Source organism: Bubalus bubalis, chromosome 18 (genome assembly GCF_019923935.1).
Source record: "Bubalus bubalis isolate 160015118507 breed Murrah chromosome 18, NDDB_SH_1, whole genome shotgun sequence".
Classification (NCBI taxonomy): domain Eukaryota; kingdom Metazoa; phylum Chordata; class Mammalia; order Artiodactyla; family Bovidae; genus Bubalus; species Bubalus bubalis.
The window spans coordinates 56,950,386-56,972,413 of NC_059174.1; the positions used below are offsets into that span (position 1 = coordinate 56,950,386).

General features: G+C 54.5%; 3 protein-coding genes across 7 annotated transcripts; all 3 read right to left on the minus strand.

Moving 5' to 3' along the window:
* Positions 1 to 2,481: 2,481 nt before the first annotated feature.
* LOC102408581 (myeloid cell surface antigen CD33-like) lies at positions 2,482 to 4,527 on the minus strand. The gene is made up of 6 exons (XM_044931087.1): positions 4,514 to 4,527; positions 4,354 to 4,387; positions 4,074 to 4,134; positions 3,868 to 4,009; positions 3,157 to 3,608; positions 2,482 to 2,972 (listed from the first exon to the last, which is right to left on the minus strand). The coding sequence occupies exons 1-6, from the start codon at positions 4,525 to 4,527 to the stop codon at positions 2,755 to 2,757; spliced, it is 921 nt and encodes a 306-aa protein (XP_044787022.1). The 3' UTR covers positions 2,482 to 2,754.
* Positions 4,528 to 6,640: 2,113 nt separating this feature from the next.
* Positions 6,641 to 20,755, minus strand: LOC102408234 (sialic acid-binding Ig-like lectin 13). Of its 5 annotated transcripts, XM_044931445.1 has the most exons (8): positions 20,109 to 20,755; positions 19,628 to 19,906; positions 19,351 to 19,398; positions 16,155 to 16,216; positions 8,265 to 8,460; positions 7,940 to 8,033; positions 7,577 to 7,668; positions 6,641 to 7,259 (listed from the first exon to the last, which is right to left on the minus strand). In XM_044931445.1, exons 1-8 carry the CDS (start codon positions 20,542 to 20,544, stop codon positions 7,222 to 7,224), a joined length of 1,245 nt encoding a protein of 414 aa, XP_044787380.1. In that variant the 5' UTR covers positions 20,545 to 20,755; the 3' UTR covers positions 6,641 to 7,221. The 5 variants fall into 5 exon arrangements, with proteins under 5 accessions (XP_044787380.1, XP_044787382.1, XP_044787381.1 ...); XM_044931447.1 differs by lacking the exons at positions 7,577 to 7,668; positions 7,940 to 8,033; positions 8,265 to 8,460 and adding exons at positions 15,263 to 15,344; positions 15,632 to 15,725 and having other exon boundaries at positions 6,644 to 7,259; positions 15,959 to 16,216; XM_044931446.1 differs by lacking the exons at positions 7,577 to 7,668; positions 7,940 to 8,033; positions 8,265 to 8,460 and adding exons at positions 15,263 to 15,344; positions 15,632 to 15,725 and having other exon boundaries at positions 6,647 to 7,254; positions 15,959 to 16,216.
* Positions 9,377 to 11,902, minus strand: LOC112580415 (sialic acid-binding Ig-like lectin 12). The gene is given in 3 exon segments (XM_045163279.1): positions 9,377 to 9,846; positions 10,031 to 10,309; positions 10,500 to 11,902. Coding segments are annotated over 3 exon segments (981 nt in total). The 5' UTR covers positions 10,984 to 11,902; the 3' UTR covers positions 9,377 to 9,628.
* Positions 20,756 to 22,028: the final 1,273 nt, after the last annotated feature.

Here is a 22,028-nt window from a genome sequence, read left to right on the forward strand (position 1 = left end):
TATATGCCTAAACATATAAAAGTTAATTTTTCTAATTAAAAAAAAAATCTCCTTTGGGACTTCCTTCATGGGCTAGTGGTTAAGAGTTCACCTTCCAATGCAGGGGGTGTGGGTTTGATCCCTGGTCAGTAAGCTGAGATCTCGCTTGCCTCATGGCCAAAAATCAGAAAACAGGAACAAGGGGGCTTCACTGGTGGCTCAGTTGGTAAAGAACCCGCCTGCCAATGCAGGAGACCTAGGTTCGATCCTTGGATTGGGAAGATCCCTTGGAGGAGGGAATGGCTACCCACTCCAGTATTCTTGCCTGGGAAATCCCATGGACAGAGGAGCCTGGCGGGCTACAGCCCATACGATCGCAAAGAATTGGACGTGACTGAGCAACTAACACTTTCACACATCATGTTTTTACGGGTCGCGTTATGGGCATATCAAAACCACTCCAAGGTAAGCACACAGAAGAAAAACTATTACATGTGGCATAGTTCAATTTTGTAATAAGAACATCTATTTCCTCCTTGCCCTCCCAACCATTCCTGTAGAACTATCAGCAAGACACCCGGAGACCAGATGTGATGAGGTGTTATTCCTGGGTAAGGCTTAGGCCAGGTTCTCTAGCACCTCCTTGTCCACAGACCTCTGGAGCACCCCTAGGAAGGACCAGGCTTACTCACACCTCCTAGCCCTACTTCTGAACCTGTAAGGGAAACACAGTTCAGAAATAAGAGGTCAGTGTCGGTTTCTTCACCAGATGTGTTGGAGTCAGTTTCATGGAGGGTTTTCTCTGGAAAGGACAAGACAGAAGGCCACAGGAGGTGTCCCTTCCCCCCTCCCTCAAATCCAGGGACACCTTCAAAGTGCTTCTCACCTGGTGTAGTAGATCCAGCTGAGGCCACAGGTAAGAAGGAAACCAGCCCCCATCAGGGTGCCCCTAAGCAGGGTGAGGACCAGGGGCCAGGAACCCTGATTCTCCCCAAAGTCTTGGGGGCAGAAAGAGGAGACACCTACAGGAGGAAGAGAGGAAGAAGGTAGAGGTGAGGTGTGAGTTCACATCTTAGCCCTGCTTACGGCCCCAGCTCTGAAAGAGAGCATCTGGATGTCCCTTGGTGGTTCAGTGGTTAAGAATCCACCTGCCAGTGCAGGGGACACCCATTCCATCCCTGGTCCGGGAGGATCGCACTTGCTGCAAAGCAACTAAGCCCGTGTGCCACAACTACTGAGCCCACACACATAGAGCCTGTGCTCCGCAACTAGAGAACCCACCGCAATAAGAAGCCCAAGCAAAGCAGCCAGAGAAAGATCTTATGCAGCAGTGAAAACCCAACGCAGCCAAAAAATAGAGAACTGGGGCATCCTTGCTTCTACTCACCCAGTACAACTAGGTTTAAGGACACGAGGCTGGAGCCGCTCGGGTGCTGAGCTCTGCAGGTGACCTCTCCTCCATCCCCTAAGACCACCTGGGGCAGCTCTAGGACCCCAGGATCCAAAGGCTGGGAGGGGCTCAGGGTCAGGCTCCCCCGGGACCAGCTTACATTGGTGGGGGGGTTGCTGTCGATGACACAGACCAGGTGCAGGGACTGGCCCTCCCAGACTCTCAGGGAGGTGGCATTGCTCAGGATCTTGGGGACTGGGAAGACAGAGAGAGCAGGAAGTGCAGGGCTGAGAGGCCCTTCTCCCCTCTCTGTCCTCCCAGATATAGGACAGTGGCCCTGAGATTTCATCACAGGCAAGGGCAAGTAGGGGTGAAGGCCTCCCCACCCCGGAGGTCAGGGGCGGGGGGAGGAGAGGCAACTCAGTGAACCCAGAACAGGGGGATGGATGTTAGAAGAAGATGTTATCTCAACCTGGGAGATAATATCCAAGGAGGTGGCCTCTGATGTGTGACCATGTGCTGGGCATGGACACATGTGGGTCTGGCCACATGCAGGCCTGCACACAGGTGATGAAGGAGAAGGGAGACATGGAGGGAAGGAGGAGGGTCAGCTTTGGGCCTGCAGACACCCCTTTGTGGCCCCAATTATGGCACGCTGGACAAGGCACGACTAGAGGCTGACAGGCCAGAGGGGAGGCTGCTCCAAGTCCAGGTGAGAGAGAGAATGCGGGCCTGAGCTGAGGCTGTGGTCATGGAGGTGGAGAAGGGGAAGACATGAGGCATTTTCAGGAAGACAAGCTTGCAAACTAAGTCTTGGGGAGGGTTAGGTGAGACATAGTCTAAAGAAATTTCTAAGATGTAGACTCTGATTACTCAGATCGGAGGGTCCCGACCAAGGGGAAGTGGAGGACACTCAGGACAGAGATTTGTGAGGGTCTTCAGTGTGGAGGCTAGAAAACTCCAGGGTGAATGAACTTGACTTTGCCCTCCTGCAGAAATGGGCAGGAACCTGATGTTAGTTAGTGTTAGTCACCCAGTCATGTCTGACTCTTTGAAACTCCATGGACTGTAGCCTGCCAGGCTCCTCTGTCCATGGAAGTCTCCAGGTAAGAATACTGGAGTGGGTAGCCACTCCCTTCTCCAGACGATCTTCCTGACCCAGGGATGGAACCTGGGTCTCCTGCATTGCAGGTGGATTCTTTACCATCTGAGCCACGAGGGAAGACCAGGAGCCTGGTACCCAGCTTGGGAACTCAGTCTCCTCCTGGGAGGTGGAGATGGCACAGTCAGGAAACTGACAGAGAATCAGGGAAAGGATGGCTTGGGAAAGTGAGGGGTGAGGAGAGGTGGGAAGAGAGGGAACAAGGGGAGATGACAGCGAATAGTCACCTAAGAGTCCACAGTGGCCCAGAGAGAGTCCTGCCAGGGGACAGAGAGGGGGACAGGGGAGGGGAGACGCAGGAGCCGAGAGGGGATGAGTGATGAGGGGCCTGATTCTGTTCAGTCTTCACAGCATCCCCCCATCTGACCTCCATGCTGCCCAGGGATCTCACACCTGTGCTGTTTTCCCAGAAGACCCGAATATCCAGGTTCTGCGCGGCGTCTGGAAGAGAAAGGAATAAAAATCCTGCTGCATTGTGACCAGGGGTCAGGAGTAAGGGGTGAGGCAGAAGTCTCCGTCTTCACCCCAGCTTGTCTCCAAGAAGAGTCCCCGAGTATCCCACCCAGGACCCTTCATCTCCTTCCCCTGCATCCTCCAGGACCCGGGTTCTTGGCTCCCCACTCACAGGACACATCGAGCCTGATGGTCGCCTCTGTGCTCACACCAGCTCCGGGGAAGGACACATGACACGTGAGGTTGGTGCTGTGGTCCTGGGGCTGCGGTGTGAGGGTGAGCACTGAGGAGTGGGGACTCTTGGGGTGCAGGGAGGTGAGAGTGATCCCGGTCCAGGAGAAGGTTGGGGGCGTCCCCATCTCACAGGCCCATGGCACCGCACAGGTGAGGTTGGTGGGGCGGCCGGATGCTAGGGTCCCCTGGACGAGGATGTCAGGTGTGTCTGTCAGAGCTGAAGAGGTGGAGACACGGACCCAGGACTGGAGGGGGGACCCCCGTGTGCCCCTCAGAGCAGTCTGTTCTCCAGCATCCTGTACCCCCTGGGTCCCTCCCAGGATGAGAAGAGAAGGTTCCCCTCCCACCCTGCCCTGGGGACCCTCAGGACCCCTGTATGTATGTCCACCCCTTTACCCCATCCTTACCCATCACACGGACGGATAGCGGATGCCATTTATAATTATATTTCACAGTAGGCCCTCTCTCCAACCTAAAGAAGTATACTCCTGTGTCCCTCCTCTGGGCGTCTCTGATGTCCAGGGAGCAGTCCTTGGTTCGGGGGTCTCCAAGGAGGAGGAATCAGCCCTGGGTCTCACTGAGCACCGCATGCTCTGGGTTGTTTGTGGCCACTGCCGGATCTCTGTAGTCATGGGCTGGTTTTTGGAACCAGTAGCCATGAGCTGGGTCAGAGTTGTTCCAGCCTTTCTGGGGATAGGAGACAGAGCAGGACACGCGGACATACAGGCCCTCCTGCACCAACACGGACCTCGGTGCTTTCAGCCAGTAATTCGGATCCTGAGCCAGGGACCCTGCGGGAAATCAAGGATCAGCCAAGCCCCCACCCCGCCGACCCCTGCCCTGCCATCCACTCACCTGCCCACAGTAGCGGCAGCAGCAGCGGCAGCATGTCTGAGCTGGAGGGTGTCTGGGCCTCCTGTGTATGAAAAGAGAAGGGAAGGGAGAGGGAGGTAGGGCTGCGGGGAGACCCAAGGGAAGTTGAGGAGGAGCAAGAAACTGTTCACAGAAGAGGAACTTCAGAGCCGGAGCTCCTCCTTCTCCACACACAGCAGACAGGACACCCCTGGTCCCAGAGACCCCGGAGACCTGCCCAGAGAGGAGCAGACAAGCAGGGGACCCCTGTCCTGACCCCCACCTGGGGCTCGTCCCTCCAGCACCAGAGCTTGGACCTGTGAGGGCACGGAGGGCTGGGACTCAGGCGGCCTCCTAAGGTTCTCCCATCCTAGCTCCGCTGTCTATACCAGGGCGCTGCTCAACTCCACTCTTGACCTGGACAGTCACAGCCTCATGGAGACCCTTGGGTGGTCATTCCTGCGAGATGCAGGGCTCTTTACAGTCTGTGGGAGTGTCTGGAGCAGAAGACAAGAAGGGGCTTCTGGGAGGAGTGAAGGCAGCAGCCAGCCACCCATTCATGCATCCCCCCAGCAGTGAGTGTCTCTGGGTGGTGACCTGGAGACCAGAAGGGATACGACTCACCTGGTCCCGGCCGGAGAGATGCCCCCTGCCCGGGGCCCTCATTTCTCCCCCGACACACAGCACTGCCGGGTCTAGAGTTTTGTCGCTGGTGAGACTGCCATGAGTCCTGGCAGCATTCTGGGTCTTTTTTTTTAAGTGAATATGATTTCTCTCACTCTAATAAAAAACTAACTCTTTTCCAATAAAGAAACTTGAAACTCTCAACAACAAATCCTTATTCCTCTTTTTCCCATCTCCTGGCCACCCCAGTTCTAATTTTCAGTCTTTAGGAAATTGACACCTTTGGTACCTCGTAGATGTGGAATCATATACTATTTGGCTTTCTGTGACTGGGTTATTAAAGGTACCATAATGTCCCTAGAGTTCATCCACGTGGTGGCATGTGTCAGAGAATCTCTCCTCGATTTCCCTGGTGGCTCAGTGGTTTAGAATCTGCCTGACAATGCAGGGGACACAGGTTCGAGCCTCGGTCAGGAAGCATCCTACATGCTGGAAAGCACCTAAGCCCATGCCACACAATTACCTGCCTGCCTGCCCTGGAAACCGGGCTGCACAAGGACAAAAGCCATCACAATGACAAATCAACACGCCACAACCAGACTGTAACCCTAGCTGGCTGCAACCAGAGAAAGCCCACGTGCAGCAATAAAGACCCAGCATAGGCAGAAATGAATAGAAACTCCTTCCTTTTCCAGGCTGAATAATTTTCCATGGTTGTTGATCAGTTCATCGGCTGAGGGGTGCTTGTATTGCTTCCACTGTCTGGCTGTTGTGAACATGTGTGCTAATGTCTCCAAGAGTCCATCCTCTCAATTCTCCTTGGAGATAATCAGAGGCAGAATGGCTGGATCATGCTAATAATATATTTAATTTCCGAGGAAGTACCAATATCTTACCATCTCACCAACCTGCTGCCCCCCTGACTTAACCACGGCTATGATCAACTTACATTAACTCTACGTTTGAAGGTGTTTATCTTGGATCCCTCTCCTGATCTCCAGACATTCCTGTCCAGCTCTCTCCCTGGCATCACAGTTGCATATCTAAGGGCTTCGCAGGAAAAACATGGCATTTCAAAGTCCTACTCTCTGAAGCCCTCCACGTGACACAACTCCATCTGCCCAGTTGTTCAGAAGAAACATTTGAACAACATCTTTGTTCCAACATCATCTTAGCTCCTCTTTTTCCCTCACTTACCACCTCCACTAAAAAATTTCAGGTACTTCCCTGGTGGTCCAGTGGCTAAACTCCCTGCTCCCTAGACTAGGTGCCTAGGTTCACTACCCGAGTCAGGGAGCTAGATCCCATGGGCTACAACTAAGAGTCACATGCCATCCCTGAAGATCCCACATGCTTCAACTAAGACCTGGCCAGGCAAATAAATAAGTAAAGATTTTTAAAAAGAAAAGAAATTCCACTAGGTTGACCTTCACAATAGATCCAAATATACGTTCCCTGTCTACATGACCTCCCTGGGCCATCGCAGCATCACTTCCTGCCTGGGGTGCCCAGCACTCTCGCCACAACTCTTTCTTGCTGCCCTGGATCTTTCTGGGGTCTCCTGGTGGTTCAGAAAGTAAAGAATCCACCTGCAATGCAGGAGACCTGGGTTCACTCCCTGGGTGGGGAAGATCCCCTGCAGAAGGGAGCGGCACCCCGCTCCAGTATTGTTGCCTGGTGATTCCTTATGGACAGAGGAGCATGGCAGGCTACAGTCCATGGGGTCACAAAGAGCTGGACACGACTGACAGGCTAACACTTTAGGGCTGATTCTGTTGTAACAGCCATTGGGATTCTGCTCCTTTCCTTGTGTGATTTTCCTCCAAACATGTCAGGAGCTGATGTGGTCTAATTTTATTTTTAATATATTTTAAAAAATTCAGGTCCACATAATGACAGCAGCATGATGACAGAAGTGTTCCTCATTCCCTTTATTTCAGTAAAATATTCATAGAATAAAAATTATTTTTAAGACTGCATAGGGGACACTTTGGGGAATCCCAGGTGGCTCAGTGGTAAAGAATCTGCCTGCCAAGCAGGAGACTTGGGTTAGATCTCTGGGTCAGGAAGATCCCCTGGAGGAGGGCATGGCAACCCACTGCAGTATTCTTGCCTGGAGAATCCCATGGACAGAGGAGCCTGGCAGGCTACAGTCCATGGCCTTGAAGAAAATGGGCATGACTCAGCAACTAAACCACATGTTACACCTGAGTGGCAGTAAGTACATCACCATGTTAGTGAAACCATCACCATTATTTCTAGAATGCTTTCATCATCCCAGACAGAAACTCTGGGTGGAGAGTCAGCAGGGGAGAGCCCTCCAGGACTTCGAATCCAGCCTGTGGTGTGGGCCTCTCCATCCCCTGTGTGGGGAGGAAACAGAGCTGCTCCGACTGTGCAGGCAGTGGACCGGAACCGTCTCTGGTGACTCCTCTGACCCGAGGGCTGTGTTTCCCAGCGAGAGGAAGCAGGAGATGCATGGGTTCAGTGACTCAGGGAAGAGATGAAGCTGCTGGAAGGACCAGGGTCAGGACCGGGAGGAGACCGGCTTCAAGATGAGCTGTGCTTAGGGGGAAGGTCGGGGAGCCTTTAGTGATTTGCTGGATCCGTAGAAGGGGGCGGGGATTAAAGGCGGGCAATTTCACCTAGCACCCTGGCCCGCCTTGCCCTCTCACCCCGCCCCCCTCACCCACCTTGCGCCCCATCCCCTTCTGGCCTTCAGATGGGGGCTGTCATCAACGGGACAATAAACCCAGTAGAGCAACGGGTTTGAGGAGGAAAATGGCAGCTGAGTTTTGGCCGCCCCGAGTGTAGCAATCCCAGGAGCCATCCCAGGGGAGGTGTGCACTGGGATTTTGGTGGTGAGATGCCCCATCACTCGCCTGAGGGGTTAAAGGGGGGGGGGGGGGAGGTTTCCTTTGCTTCTGACACGCCCCCTGCTGGCCTGGCTGAAGTCCTTGTGCAGCACCTCACTCTGCAGGACAGACCAGGCTCTTGCAGTCTTTTCCGATTGGGATTCAAAGGGGCGATGCGGACTCACCCCCCGCCCCCAGCCGTGGTTCAGGGACAGGATGGGTGGGACAGGGTGGTTGGCCCCACAGCAGGGACCTCCATCCCTGACAGTGGGCTGGGGGTGGCGGGGTGTGAAGCCGGTCTCCAAGCGGAATCCTCAGGTGCCCCTGCCCACCCTCCTTCCCCTCAGCCTCTCCCCTCCCCTCAGCCTCCCCTCCCGGGGCAGTACTCACAGGAGGCCCAGGAGACAGAGGAGGAGGAGCAGGGTCTTGACAGCCGCTTCCCAGATGGCTACCAGGACCGCCTCTGCCAGGCGCGCCGACCGCCCTGCGGGAGAGTGGACGAGGCCGCGTCACCCGCTGGTCCTCAGCCTCATCTTCCCGCTCCCAGGTGGACTGTGGTCCCTGGTCTTCCAGGCTCCCCTCACTCACCGGATGGAGGACCCCACGTGCCCGCGTCCCCCCACCCCGCCACCTGCCCTCCCAGCAGTTGTCGTCAGGGGCACTCGTTTGCCTGTGGGCGGGGGTGGGCCTCCGCGGGCAGCCCCCGGACACCCACTCTGCAGCGAGACCCTCAGGGAGATGTGCTGGGAGCCCAGGGCGTGCTGAGCGTGGCAGGTGAACTCCCCTTCGTCTCCCGTGAGCACCCGCGGCAGCTCCAGCACCTCCGGGCGGCTGGGCGGCGAGGCGCTGAGGGTCAGGCTCCCCCGGGCCCAGCTGATCCTGGCGGGGGGGTTGCTGTCAACGACGCAGACCAGGCGCAGGGACTGGCCCTCCCTGACTCGCAGGGAGGTGGCATTGCCCAGGATCTCAGGGACTGCGGACACAGAGAGAGCAGGAAGGGTAGGGGTGAGAGGCCCTTCTCCCCTCTCTGTCATCCCAGATATAGGACAGTGGCTCTGAGATTTCATCTCAGGCAAGGACAAGTAGGGGTGAAGGCCCCCGAAGTCAGGGGCTGGGGAAGGAGAGGCAATTCTATGATCCCAGGACAGGGGATCAGTGTTTGAGGAGAGTCAGCTACAGCTAAACCTGGGAGAGAACATCCCAGGAGGTGAGCCTTTATGTGTGACTGTGTGCTGGGTGCTGACACGCCTGGGTCTGACAACCTGGAGCCTTGCATACAAGTGATCAGGACCCAGGGAGCCACGCAGGGCAGGAGGGTCTTTTCCGGGCATGTGGACCTCCCAGTAGTGCCTGAGTTATTGCAGGCTGGACAAGGCAAGACTAGAGAGAGACAGGGCAGAGGGGAGGTTGGACCATGTCAAGGTGACAGAGAATGGAGGCCAGAGCTGGGGCTGCCATCATGGGGGTGGCAGAGGGAGGACACTAAGCATTTTCAGGAAGTCAAGTTTGCAAAGTCCTGGGGAGGACTGCGTGAGACATAGAGTCTAAAGGGACTTCCATGATGTAGACTCCGTTACTCCATTTGGAGGGTGCCTATAAGGGGAAGTGGAGGACATTGAGGACAGAGATTTGTGAGGGTCTTCAGGGCAAAGGTAGGACTGGAAACCCCAGGGTGGATCAGTTTAAGCTTGCATTCTGCAGAAAAGTGCAGGAAACTACTGTTAGTGTTAGTCATCCAGTCATGTCCGCCTCTGCGACCCCATGGACTGTAGCTCGCCGGGTTCCTCTGTCCATGGAAGTCTCCAAGCAGAGACTGGAGTGGCTTATCATTTCAACCTCCAGGGGATCTTTCCACCCAGGGATCGAACCTGGGTCTCCTGCATTGCAGGTGGATTCTTTACCATCTGAGACACGAGGGAAGACCAGGAGCCTGGTACCCAGCTTGGGAACTCAGACTCCTGGGAGATGGGGATGGCACAGTCAGGAAACTGACAGAGAATCAGGGAAAGGATGGCATGGGAAAGTGAGCAGTGAGGAGGGGTGGGAAGAGAGGGAACAAGGGGAGATGACAGTGAATAGTCACCTAGGAGTCCACAGTGGCCCAGAGAGAGTCCTGCCAGGGGACAGAGAGGAGGACAGGGGAGGGGAGACGCAGGAGCCGAGAGGGGATGAGTGATGAGGGGCCTGATTCTGTTTAGTCTTCACAGCATCCCCCCATCTGACCTCCATGCTGCCCAGGGATCTCACACCTGTGCTGTTTTCCCAGAAGACCCGAATATCCAGGTTCTGCACGGCATCTGGAAGAGAAAGGAATAAAAATCCTGCTGTACTGTGATGGGGGGTCAGGAGTAAGGGGTGAGGCAGAAGTCTCCGTCTTCACCCCAGCTTGTCTCCAAGAAGAGTCCCCGAGTATCCCACCCAGGAACCTTCACCTCCTTCCCCCGCATCCTCCAGGACCCGGGCTCTTGGGCCCCTACTCACAGGACACATTGAGCCTGATGGTCTTCCGTGTGCTCAGGCCAGTTCCTGGAAAGGTCACTCGACAGGCGAGGTTGGTGCCATGGTCCTGGGGCTGTGGTGTGAGGGTGAGCACTGAGGAGTGGGGACTCTTGGGGTGCAGGGAGGTGAGGGCGACCCCGGTCCAGGAGAAGATGGGTGGTGTCCCCATCTCACAGGCCCATGGCACCGCACAGGTGAAGTTGGTGGGGCGGCCAGATGCTAGGGTCCCCTGGACGTGGATGTCAGGTGTATCTGTCAGAGCTGGAGAGGCGGAGACACGGACCCAGGACTGGAGGGGGGAACCCCCGTGTACCCCTCAGAGCAGTCTGTTCCCCAGCATCCTGTACCTCTGGGTCCCTCCCAGGATGAGAAGACAGGGTTCCCCTCCCACCTTGCCCTGGGGACCCTCAGGACCCCTGTATGTATGCCCTCCACTTGGCCCCATCCTTACCCATCACATGGACGGAGAGTGGATGCCATTTATAATTATATTTCACAGTAGGCCCTCTCTCCAACCTAAAGAAGTATACTACTGTGTCCCTCCTCTGGGCCTCTCTGATGTCCAGGGAGCAGTCTTTGGTCCGGGGGTCTCCAAGGAGGAGGAATCGGCCCTGGGTCTCGCTGAGCACTGCATGCGCTGGGTTGTTTGTGGCCACTGCCGCCGGATCTCCATCGGTATCCACCCCTTCTCGGAACCAGTAGCCATGAGCTGCGTCGGAGTCTTTTCAGCCTTCCCTGGGATAGTAGACGGAGCAGGGCACGCGGATACACAAGCCCTCCTGCACCGACACGGAAGGCTGCACGTCCAGCCAGTATCTCGAATTATAAGCCAGGGACCCTGCGGGGAACCGAGGATCAGCCCAGCCCCCGACCCGCGACCCCCGCCCTGCCTTCCACTCATCCGCCCACAGCAGCGGCAGCAGCGGCGGCAGCATGTCTGAACTGGAGGGTGTCTGGGCCTCCTGTGTATGAAAAGAGAAGGGAAGGGAGAGGGAGGTAGGGCTGCAGGGAGACCCGAGGGAAGCTGGGGAGGAGCAAGAAACTGTTCACAGAAGAGAAACTTCAGAGCCGGAGCTCCTCCCCCTCCACACACAGCAGACAGGCACCCCTGGGCCCAGAGACCCCAGAGACCTGCCCAGAGAGGAGCAGACAAGCAGGGGACCCCTGTCCTGACCCCTATCTGGGGCTCGTCCCTCCAGCACCAGAGCTCGGACCTCTGAGGACACCGAGGGCTGGGACTCAGGCGGCCTCCTAAGGTTCTCCCATCCGAGCTCTGCTGTCTACACCAGGGCACTGCTCAACTCCACTCTTGACCTGGACAGTCACAGCCTCACGGAGACCCTTGGGTGGTCATTCCTGCGAGATGCAGGGCTCTTTATGGTCTGTGGGAGTGTCTGGAGCAGAAGACAAGAAGGGGCTCCTGGGTGGAGTGAAGGCAGCAGCCAGCCACCCATTCACGCATCCCCCCAGCAGTGAGCGTCTCTGGGTGGTGACCTGGAGACCAGAAGGGATACGACTCACCTGGTCCCAGCCGGAGAGATGCCCCCTGCCCGGGGCCCTCACTTCCTCCCCCGACACACAGCACTGCTCTGAGGCGTGTCACAGGTGATATTGCTGTGTGTCCCAGCAGCATTTGGAGAAGTTTTTTTTTTTAATAAGTACCTGCCTCCTGAGAAATCTGCATGTAGGTCAACAAGCAACAGTTAGGACCTGAAATGGAAAAAGGGACTGGTTCCGAATTGGGAAAGGAGTACATCAAGGTTGTATATTGTCACCCTGCTTATTTACCTTCTATGCAGAGTACATCATTCGAACGAAATGCCAGGCTGGATGAAGCACGAGCTGGAATCAAGATTGCTGGGAAAAATATCAATAACCTCAGATGTGCAGATGACACTACCCTTATGGCAGAAATCGAAGAGGAACTAAAGAGATTGTTGATGAAAGTGAAAGAGGAGAGTGAAAAAGCTGACTTAAAACTCAACATTCAAAAAACTGAGATCATGGCATCTGGTCCCATCACTTCTCAGCAAATAGATGGGGAAACAATGGAAACAGTGAGAGACTTTATTTTCTTGGGCTCCAAAATTAATTCAGATGGTGACTGCAGCCATGAAATTAAAAGACACTTGACCCTTGGAAGAAAAGCTATGGCCAACCTAGACAGCATATTAAATAGCAGAGACATTACTTTGCTGACAGAGGTCCATCTAGTCAAAGCTATGGTTTTTCTAGTAGTCATGTATGAATGTGAGAGTTGGACCATAAAGAAATCTGAGCACCAAAGAATTCATGCTTTTGAACTGTGGGGTTAGAGAAAATGTGTTGAGGTGTAGAGAGTCCCTTGGACTTCAAAGAGATCAATCCAGTCCATCGTAAAGGAAATCAGTCCTGAATATTCATTGGAAGGACTGATGCTGAAGCTGAAGCTGCAATACTTTGCCCACCTGATGCAAAGAACTGACTCACAGGAAGAGACCCTGATGCTGGGGAAAATTGAGGGCAGGAGGAGAAGGGAACAACAGAGGACGAGGTGGTTGGATGGCATCACCGACTCAACGGCCATGAGTCTGAGCAAGCTCCGGGACTTGATGATGGACAGGGAAGCCTGGTGTGCTGCAGTCCATGGGATTGCAAAGAGCTCAAACGACTGAGCAATTGAATTGAACTGATGGTTTTATTTTTTAATCCAGCGATAAAGACAGATAACTGGTTTGAAGATGAAAACGTCGAAACTCTAAATACCAAATCCGGATTCCTTTTTCCTCACGTCTCCTGGCGACCACAGTTTTATTTTCTATCTCTAGGAATTTGACTACATTAGGTACCTCGTGTAAGCAGAGTCATATATGGTTATCCAACTTACGTAATTTCTTTAGTTCATCCATGTGCTAGCATGTATCAGAAATTCCTTCACTTTTCAGGCTGAGTAACATTCCATGATTTTGTCTGTCTGTTCAACTGTTGATGGGCACTTGGGTCACTTACATCACTTGGCTATTGTGAACATGCCAGTATCTCTGAGACCTGTGTGCAAATGTCTCTGAGAGCCCCTGATCCCAGTTCTCTTTGATGGATATCAGAAGTGAAATTAATGAATCAGATGTTCATTCCATTTTTAATTTTTGAGGAAGTACTGTTCCCTTATCATTCCACCAACCCACACCCCCTTTTCCTTTTATCTCATCTGTGATCATCTTATCCTAACTACACATTTGAAGGTCTCTGTCTTGGAGCCCTCTCCTGATCTCCAGACATTCCTGTCCAGCTCGCTCCCTGGCATCACAGGTGCATATCAAGGGGCTTCTCAGAAAAAAACATTGCATTTTGAATCCCTACTCTCTGAAGTCTTATACAGTCCATGGAATTCTCCAGGCCAGAATACTGGAGTGGGTAGCCTTCCCCTTCTCCAGGGGATCTTCCCAACCCAGGGATCGAACCCAGGTCTCGTCTCCCGCATTGCAGGCGGATTCTTTACCAGCTGAGCCACAAGGGAAGTCCAAGAATACTGGAATGGGTAGCCTATCCCTTCTCCAGCGGATCTTCCCGACCCAGGAATCGAGCCAGGGTCTTCTGCATTGCAGGTGGATTTTTTACCAACTGAGCTACCAGGAAAGCCCCTGAAGCCCTCCACGTAACACAATTCCACCTGCCCAGTTGTTCAGGAGAAACATTTCAACATCATCTTCACTCCTCTTTTTCCCTCACTTACCACCACTAAAAAATTTACCTCCACTAAAAAATTTCAGGTACTTCCCTGGTGGTCCAGTGGCTAAGACTCCCTGCTCCCTAGGCAGGAGGCCTGGGTTCAATACCCCAGTCAGGGAACTAGATCCCACAGGCTGTAACTAAGAGTCACATGCTGTCACTGAAGATCCCACATGCTGCAACTAAGATTTGGCTGGGCAAATAAATAAATAAGCATGGTAAAATAAAAAAGAAATTAGCGTGACTTTCACAACAGATCCAAATATACCCTCCCTGTCTACACGGCCTCCTTGGTCCATCGCAGCATCACCTTCTGCCTGGAGTACCCAGCAGTCTTCTCACTTCTCTTTTTTGCTGCCCTGGATCCTCTCTGGCTGATTCTGAGCTAAATAGCCATTCAGATCCTGCACCTTTCCTTGTGTGATTTTCCTCCAAACATGTGTGATTAGCAGATGCGCTCTAATTTTATTCATAATATATTTTAAAAAATTCTTGTCCACATAATGACAGCACCATGAAGACAGAGGTGTTCCTCATTCCTTTTGCTTTATTTCAGTAAAATACTCATAAAATAAATATCATTTTTAACATTGTATATGGTACACTTTAGGGCTTCCCAGGTAGCTCAATGGTAAAGAATCTGCCTGCCAAGCAGGAAACTCAGGTTCAATTTCTGGGTGGGGAAGATCCCCTGGAGAAGGACATGGCAACCCACTGCAGTATTCTTGCCTGGGGAAAACCCATGGGCTGAGGAGCCTGGCGGGCTACAATCCATGGCGTTGAAGAAAATGGACATGACTCAGCAACTAAATAACCACATGTTACACCTGAGTGGCAGTAAGTACATCACCATGTTAGTGAAACCATCACCACTGTCTATTTCCAGAATGCTTTCATCATCCCAAACAGAAACTCTGGGTGGAGAGTCAGCAGGGGAGAGCCCTCCAGGACTTCGAATCCAGCCTGTGGTGTGGGCCCCTCCATCCCCTGTGTGGGGAGGAAACAGAGCTGCTCCGACTGTGCGGGCAGTGGACGGGAACCGTCTCTGGTGAGTCCTCTGACCCGAGGACCGTGTTTCCCAGCGAGAGGAAGCAAGAGATGCATGGGTTCAGTGACTCAGGGAAGAGATGAGGCTGCTGGAAGGACCAGGGTCAGGACCGGGAGGAGACCGGCTTCAAGATGAGCTGTGCTTAGGGGGAAGGTCGGGGAGCCTTTAGTGATTTGCTGGATCCGTAGAAGGGGGCGGGGATTAAAGGCGGGCAATTTCGCCTAGCACCCTGGCCCGCCTTGCCCTCTCACCCCGCCCCCCTCACCCACCTTGCGCCCCATCCCCTTCTGGCCTTCAGATGGGGGCTGTCATCAACGGGACAATAAACCCAGTAGAGCAACGGGTTTGAGGAGGAAAATGGCAGCTGAGTTTTGGCCGCCCCGAGTGTAGCAATCCCAGGAGCCATCCCAGGGGAGGTGTGCACTGGGATGTTGGTGGTGAGATGCCCCATCACTCACCTGAGGGGTTAAAGGGGGGGTTTCCTTTGCCTCTGACACGCCCCCTGCTGGTCTGGCTGAAGTCCTTGTGCAGCACCTCACTCTGCAGGACAGACCAGGCTCTTGCAGTCTTTTCAGATTGGGATTCAACCGGGATGCGGACTCACCCCCCGCCCCCCAGCCGTAGTTCAGGGGCAGGAGGGGTGGGACAGGGCGGTCGGCCCCACAGACCTCCTGGAGCACAGCAGGGACCTCCATCCCTGACAGTGGGCTGGGGGTGGCGGGGTGTGAAGCCGGTCCCCAAGCGGAATCCTCAGGTGCGCCTGCCCACCCTCCTTCCCTTCAGCCTCCTGCCCTCCCCTCAGCGTCCTCTCCCGGGGCAGTACTCACAGGAGGCCCAGGAGACAGAGGAGGAGGAGCAGGGTCTTGACAGCCGCTTCCCAGATGGCTACCAGGACCGTCTCTGCCAGGCGCGCCGACCGCCCTGCGGGAGAGTGGACGAGGCCGCGTCACCCGCTGGTCCTCAGCTTCATCCTCCCGCTCCCAGGTGGACTGCGGTCCCTGGCCTTCCAGGCTCCCCTCACTCACCGGATGGAGGACCCCACGTGCCCGCGCCCCCCTACCCCGCCACCTGCCCACCCAGCAGTTGTCGTTGGGGGCACTCGTTTGCCTGTGGGCGGGGGGGTGGGCCTCCGCGGGCAGCCCCCGGACACCCACTCTGCAGCGAGACCCTCAGGGAGATGTGCTGGGAGCCCAGGGCGTGCTGAGCGCGGCAGGTGAACTCCCCTTCGTCTCCCGTGAGCACCCGCGGCAGCTCCAGCACCTCCGGGCGGCTGGGCGGCGAGGCGCTGAGGGTCAGGCTCCCCCGGGCCCAGCTGATCCTGGCGGGGGGGTTGCTGTCAACGACGCAGACCAGGCGCAGGGACTGGCCCTCCGAGACTGAAAGAGAGGATCCGTTCTCCTGGGCTTTGGATGCTAGAGAAAAGGAGACGGAGAGTCAGAGAGACCCAGAGACTGGGAGGAAGAGGAAGATATACTTGGAAGCCGGCTGAGAGGGAGCGGCCCACAGACCCTGACTGGGAGAATCACAGACTCTGTGAGAGGGACCCAGAGAGACAGAGTGAGCGTGGTCCCTCAGCACTGCTGTGTGCTCAGTCGGCGCCGATGGGCTCTGCCTTGTGGATCCAGTCCCTAGGAAGTAAACAGGGAGGCTCTTGGCCTACACAGGACACCCCTAAGTGCTGTCAGGCCTGCCATTAATTCCACATGCCCTTCATTTAGAACCCACACTGACCCTGAAAACTCTTGTCCCTTATTCATGGTTTCACTTGACACCAATTTACTGATTTAACAAGCTGTCTCCAAGGAGGCTCAGGCTTCCCTGGTGGCTCAGTGGTAAAGAACCTGCCTGCCAGTGCAGGAGATGCGGGTTCAATTCCTGGGTTGGGAAGATCCCCTGGAGGAGGAAACGGCAACCCACTCAAGTATTCTTTCCTGGAGAATCCCATGGACAGTGGAGCCTAGTGGGCTAAAGTCCATGGGGTCACAAAAGACTTAAGACATGACTTAGAGATAGGAACTACACAAGGAGGCTCACTCTTAGAAACAGTCTGGTGAGGAACTCGGGCCCAGGAACGGGCTCACAACACCACATATTACTTACGGTGGCAGTGACTCTGGGTGGCAAGAGCCCCTGGGTATGGCAATGTGAATGCTACTGTCAGGCCCAGGAGGGCGTCCTGGAGAAGGCAACATCTGCAGTCAAGTGTAAAAAGGAAGGCAGGGACGGCAAGATGATGATGAAGGGTTGGAAGGGCATTAAGGGAAGGAGGAACAGAGCTTGCAAAGATGATCAAGGCCTGTGCATATCGGGGAAAAGCACATAGACTTGCAAGGCTGGAGGGAAGGGGTTGGGGTGGGTGTGGGGGGGCCTTCAGAAATGAGGCCACAGGACGAATAGTGGCATTTGTTTTTTTTAAACTCAAAGTGGGAGAAGCAAATGTGATTGATAAATGTAGCTGCGGGTATGCATACATGCTAAGTCACTTCAGTCGTGTCCAACTCTTTGCGACTCTATGGATTAGCCAACCAGGTTCCTCTGTCCATGGGATTCTCCAGGCAAGAATACTGGAGTGGGTTGCCATACTCTCCTCCAGGGGTCTTCCCAATCCAGGGATTGATCCCAGGTCTCCCACATTGCAGGCAGATTCCTTACCATCTGAGCCACCAGGGAAGCCCAAGAACACTGGAGTGGGTAGCCCATCCGTCTAAGCACTGTGACAATCACTGTGTATGTGTGCTCAGTCGCTCAGTTGTGTCTGACTCTTTGCGACCCCATGGACTGTAGCTGGCCAGGTTCCTCTGTCCGTGGAGATTCTCTAGGCAAGAATACTGGAGTGGGTTGGCATTCCCTCCTCCAGGGCATCTTCCCAACCCAGGGATCGAACCCAGGCCTTCCACATTGCAGGTGGACTCTACCATCTGAGCCACCAGAGAAGCCCACTATATTCAATATCCCATGATAAAGCATAATGGAAAGAATATAAAAGAATAGTACAATAGTTACAAGATAACTCGTGCAGTGTTTCGGTTAGTAGAATAAAAGGAACACCACAATTTCCCACTGATAGATGCACAAGAACTCAGAATTCATCTATGCACTGGAGCATTCCACAGTCCTGAAGAAGAATAGGGATGTCTGAACTACTGCTATCAAAGGATGCCTAAGATGCTTTAGGCAAGCAAACCAAGGCTCAGAGCAGCTCATGGACACAGGTAACTTCCCACGAGGGGACTGGGCATCTGAAGACAGACTCTGCTGAACATTTTGAATTTTTGATTCTGTGAAATACATACGACAAGCCTAGACAGCATATTAAAAAGCAGAGACATCACTTTGCTGACAAAGGTCCATATAGTCAAAGCTATGGTGTCTCCACGAGTCATGTACAGATGTGAGAGTTGGACCATAAAGAAGGCTGAGCACTAAGAATTGATGCTTTCGAACTGTGGTGCTGGAGAAGACTCTTGAGAGTCCTTTAGACTGCAAGGAGATCAAACCAGTCAATCCTAAAGGAAACTAACACTGAGTATTCATTGGAAGGACTGATGCTGAAGCTGAAGCTCCGATACTTTTGCCACCTGATGCGAAGAGCCGACTCAATGGAAAAGACCTGGGAATGACTGAAGGCAGGAGGAGAAGGGGGCGACAGAGGATGAGATGGTTGGATGGCATCACTGACTCAATAGACATGAGTCTGCAAAAACTCCAGGAGATAGTGAAGGACAGGGAAGCCTGGCGTGCTGCAGTTCTTAGGGTTGCAAAGAGTTGGACATGACTGAGTGACAGAACAATAATACATAACCCGTCAAAATAGATGTAAATTACAAACTATTGGGAGAGGACTTCCCTGGTGGTCCAGCAGTAAAGAATCCACCTGCCAATGCAGGAAACATGAGTTTGATACCTGGTCTGGGAGGATCCCACATGCTGCAGGGCAACTAAGCCCGTGTGCTACAACTACTGAGCCTGTGCTCTAGAGCCCAGGAGCCACAACTACTGAGCCCACGCACCGCACCTACTGCAGCCTGCACACCTAGAATCCGTCTCTGCAACAAGAGAAGCCACCGCAGTGAGAACCCCTACAGCGAAAGCAGAGAGTAGCCCCTGCTTGCCACAACTAGAGAAAAGCCTGTGCGGCAACGAAGACCCAGTGCAGCCAAAGATAAAATTTAAAATGTAAAACTGTTTAAATAAAAAATGTTTTTAAATGTAAAACTATTGGGAGGAAATAAACAGCAGAGCTGGAGGAGTCAGGTTGTGGGTGATGAGGCGCCTTGAGGGGTGGGCTCTGCCCTGTGGATGTCGCCCTGCTCTTGGGGAGCGGAGGAGGAAGTGGACAAGTCCCAGGGGAGTGAGGGGAGGTGGGGACAGCTGGGCACAGCGGCCATGGGGGCAGAGGATGGGCAGGGACCACTGGGTTCACCCACTAGGGGGCTCTGGTCACTGGGGTGGGTCCAGAGTGAGGCAGGGACCAGCAGAGACCAGCCCAGCCCTGAGCCGGAAGCAGCCTCGCTCCCGACAACCCAGGAGGGGACCTCCTTCCTACCTGTGCTGTTTCCTTGGAAGACAGTCACAGTCAAGCTCTGCGGAGGGTCTGGGACAGAGAGACATGGTGGATCCACGTCACTGGCGAGACCTTGGTGGACCTGCGCCCAGTGTCCCCAGGAGCTGCAGAAACGGGGAAAGGGTGGGGGTGGGGGCGGGCGTCCTCTTGACCCCCTCCCAGCCTGGATTCTGGAACCCGGTGTCTGAGGCCCTGGTGCCCCCTTCCCCTCCGCCCTCCGACCCCGTCAGGGACCCGGGCGTCCTGGCCCAGCTCTCACAGGACACGTTGAGGCGGACGACCCTCGCTGTGGTCACTTCAGCTCCAGGCAAGGTCACCTGACAGGTGAGCTGGGTGCCGTGGTCCTGGGGCCGTGGAGTCAGGGTGAGCACCGATGAGAGGGCTGTTGTGACAACCTGGGAAGAGACGGTGGCCCCCTTCCAGGAGAAGATGGGGGGCGTGCCCTGCTTACAGGCCCAGGGCACAGAGCAGGTCAGGTTCCCGGGGCGGCCGGACACCAGGGTCCCCGCAATGAGGATGGCAGGTGTGTGGGTGAGGGCTGGTGAGAGGACGGGGGAGACAGGGGATCAGGAGGAGGGTTTGGGGTGTGGCCCCCAGAGAAGCCTCAGGCTTCGGTCCAGCCTCACCCTCTGGGCTGCCACTTTACCCCAGACGCCCTCCCAGGAGGGGCTCCCATCCCAGCCCTGCCCTGGAACCCTCCCTGTGACCTCTCCTGGACCTCCCCCCACAGCCCGCCTTACCTGTCACATGCAAGGAGAGCTGGTTAGACATATAATTGTTTTTCACACTTCCTCGTTCCATCCGAAAAAAGTATGAACCATTGTCCCTCCTCCTGGCGTCTCTGATCTCCAAGGAGCAGTTGTAGGCCCGGGTATCCCCAAGGAGATGGAATCGTCCCTGGGTCTCCTCCTGCACTTCTCTGTCTGGGTTGTTTGTGGCCACAGGAGCATCCTTGGATGTTGCAGCCCCTTCCCGAAACCAGTAGCCCAGAGTTGAGGTAAAAATGGCCCAGACATCCCAGGGGTAGGAGAAGGAGCAGGGCACGTGGACACACAGGCCCTCCTCCACCGTCACCAGCTCCGGCACCTGCAGCTTGTAATTCTCCCCAGGCCCCATCTGGCCCTCAGCTCCCTCCCTCCGCCAGAGCAGGGCCACCAGCAGCGGCAGCAGCAGCATGTCTGTAGTTGGCAGTGGCAGATTCCCTCAGGGCAAGCCTCTTTCTTCAGGTTCATTTCGCAGGAAATGGAAGTGGAAGTTGCGAGATCTAGAGGAGGCACCAGCAGGAAGACGAGGGTGAGGTCAGAAGAAACCTCTGTTGGAGGAGGAACTTCACACCAGAGAATGCTGGCAGGGGAAAGAGCCCTGAGGGATCCACCACCCACCCACCACCTCACATCCACTCCTGGGGACACTGGGCCAAGGAAGGTGAGAGACTTGCACAGATTCACATCCCATGCTGGGCCAGAGCCCCACCTCCCGCCTCCCTGTCAATGCCCTTCCCCTCGGGGATCATTTTCTGCAAAGCGACAAAGAGTCCCTTCTGGCCAGACCCCCTGAGTCACAGCTTGTAGGTGTTTGTGAAGATCGGTCCAGCCAGGGTGGGACCTAAGTACATGGGAGGTGGGGGGCGAGGAGGTCAACTGTGCACCCTCCCTCAGTGTCAAACACCCTTGAAGCACCGTCCAGTGGAGACCCAGTAAGTGTCCCAGCATTTGGAGCTCCCTGTGAAGAGGAATTGTAATTCTGTGAATATTTGTTTTATGGATTTTGAGGCTCCATTTGTAGATGCATACATGTTTAGAATTTTATATTTGAAGGAAGAGTGAATTAAACCTTTGCTCTTTATGAAGTGCTCTTTCTTAATGCCTTTGGCATCAAAAACTCACCCAGGGAATTCCTTGGTGGTCCAGTGGTTAGGACTATCACTGCCCAGGACTAGGGTTCAATCCCTGGTTGGGAAATAAGATCCCTGCAAGCTGCACAGCACGGCTAAAACAAAACAAATGAACCAACGACAACAGCAAAAAACCTTCTCCATCTTATGTTGGGATAACAACATCAGCTTCTCATGCTTAGTACTTGCACCATGTATCTTCTGACATCTCGTTTCAAACTTTCTGAATCCTTAAGTTCCAGTAATGTTTCCTGTAAATATGGGGAGACAGATTGCCTTCATTTGTTCTGTCCTGCATTCCTCGAAAAGCACAGGGATGTACTCTGCATGCTCCTGAGAGGAGAGAGCAAGCTGAACTTGACACACCAAGACTTTCTCCTCACCCTCCAGCAGGGAGCTGGGCGGGGCATCGGGAACCTAGAAACCTAGGAGTTGGCAGGAGGGGTGTGACCAGGAGCCTCAGGGTGGGAGGTCACGAGAAGTAAGTGGGATACTGCGCTTAACCCAGCAGAGTGTCTAGAATATGGTGAGGCCTTGGAGGCGGCTGTGATTGTTTTTGTGGGTTGGGGTTGTAGGGTTACCACAGTGACCCCATGCCTCTGTGACTGGTTGCCACATAGCCCTTCCCCCTTTCCCCAGAGTTACTTCCTCTCACTGTTCCAGTACATGACAGGCTCTGCCCTGCCTCTCGGGCTTTGCTTATGCAAACCCCTCTGCTGGGGGGCTTTGGTGCTCAGGACACATAGAATTAGGACTGCCAGGCTGG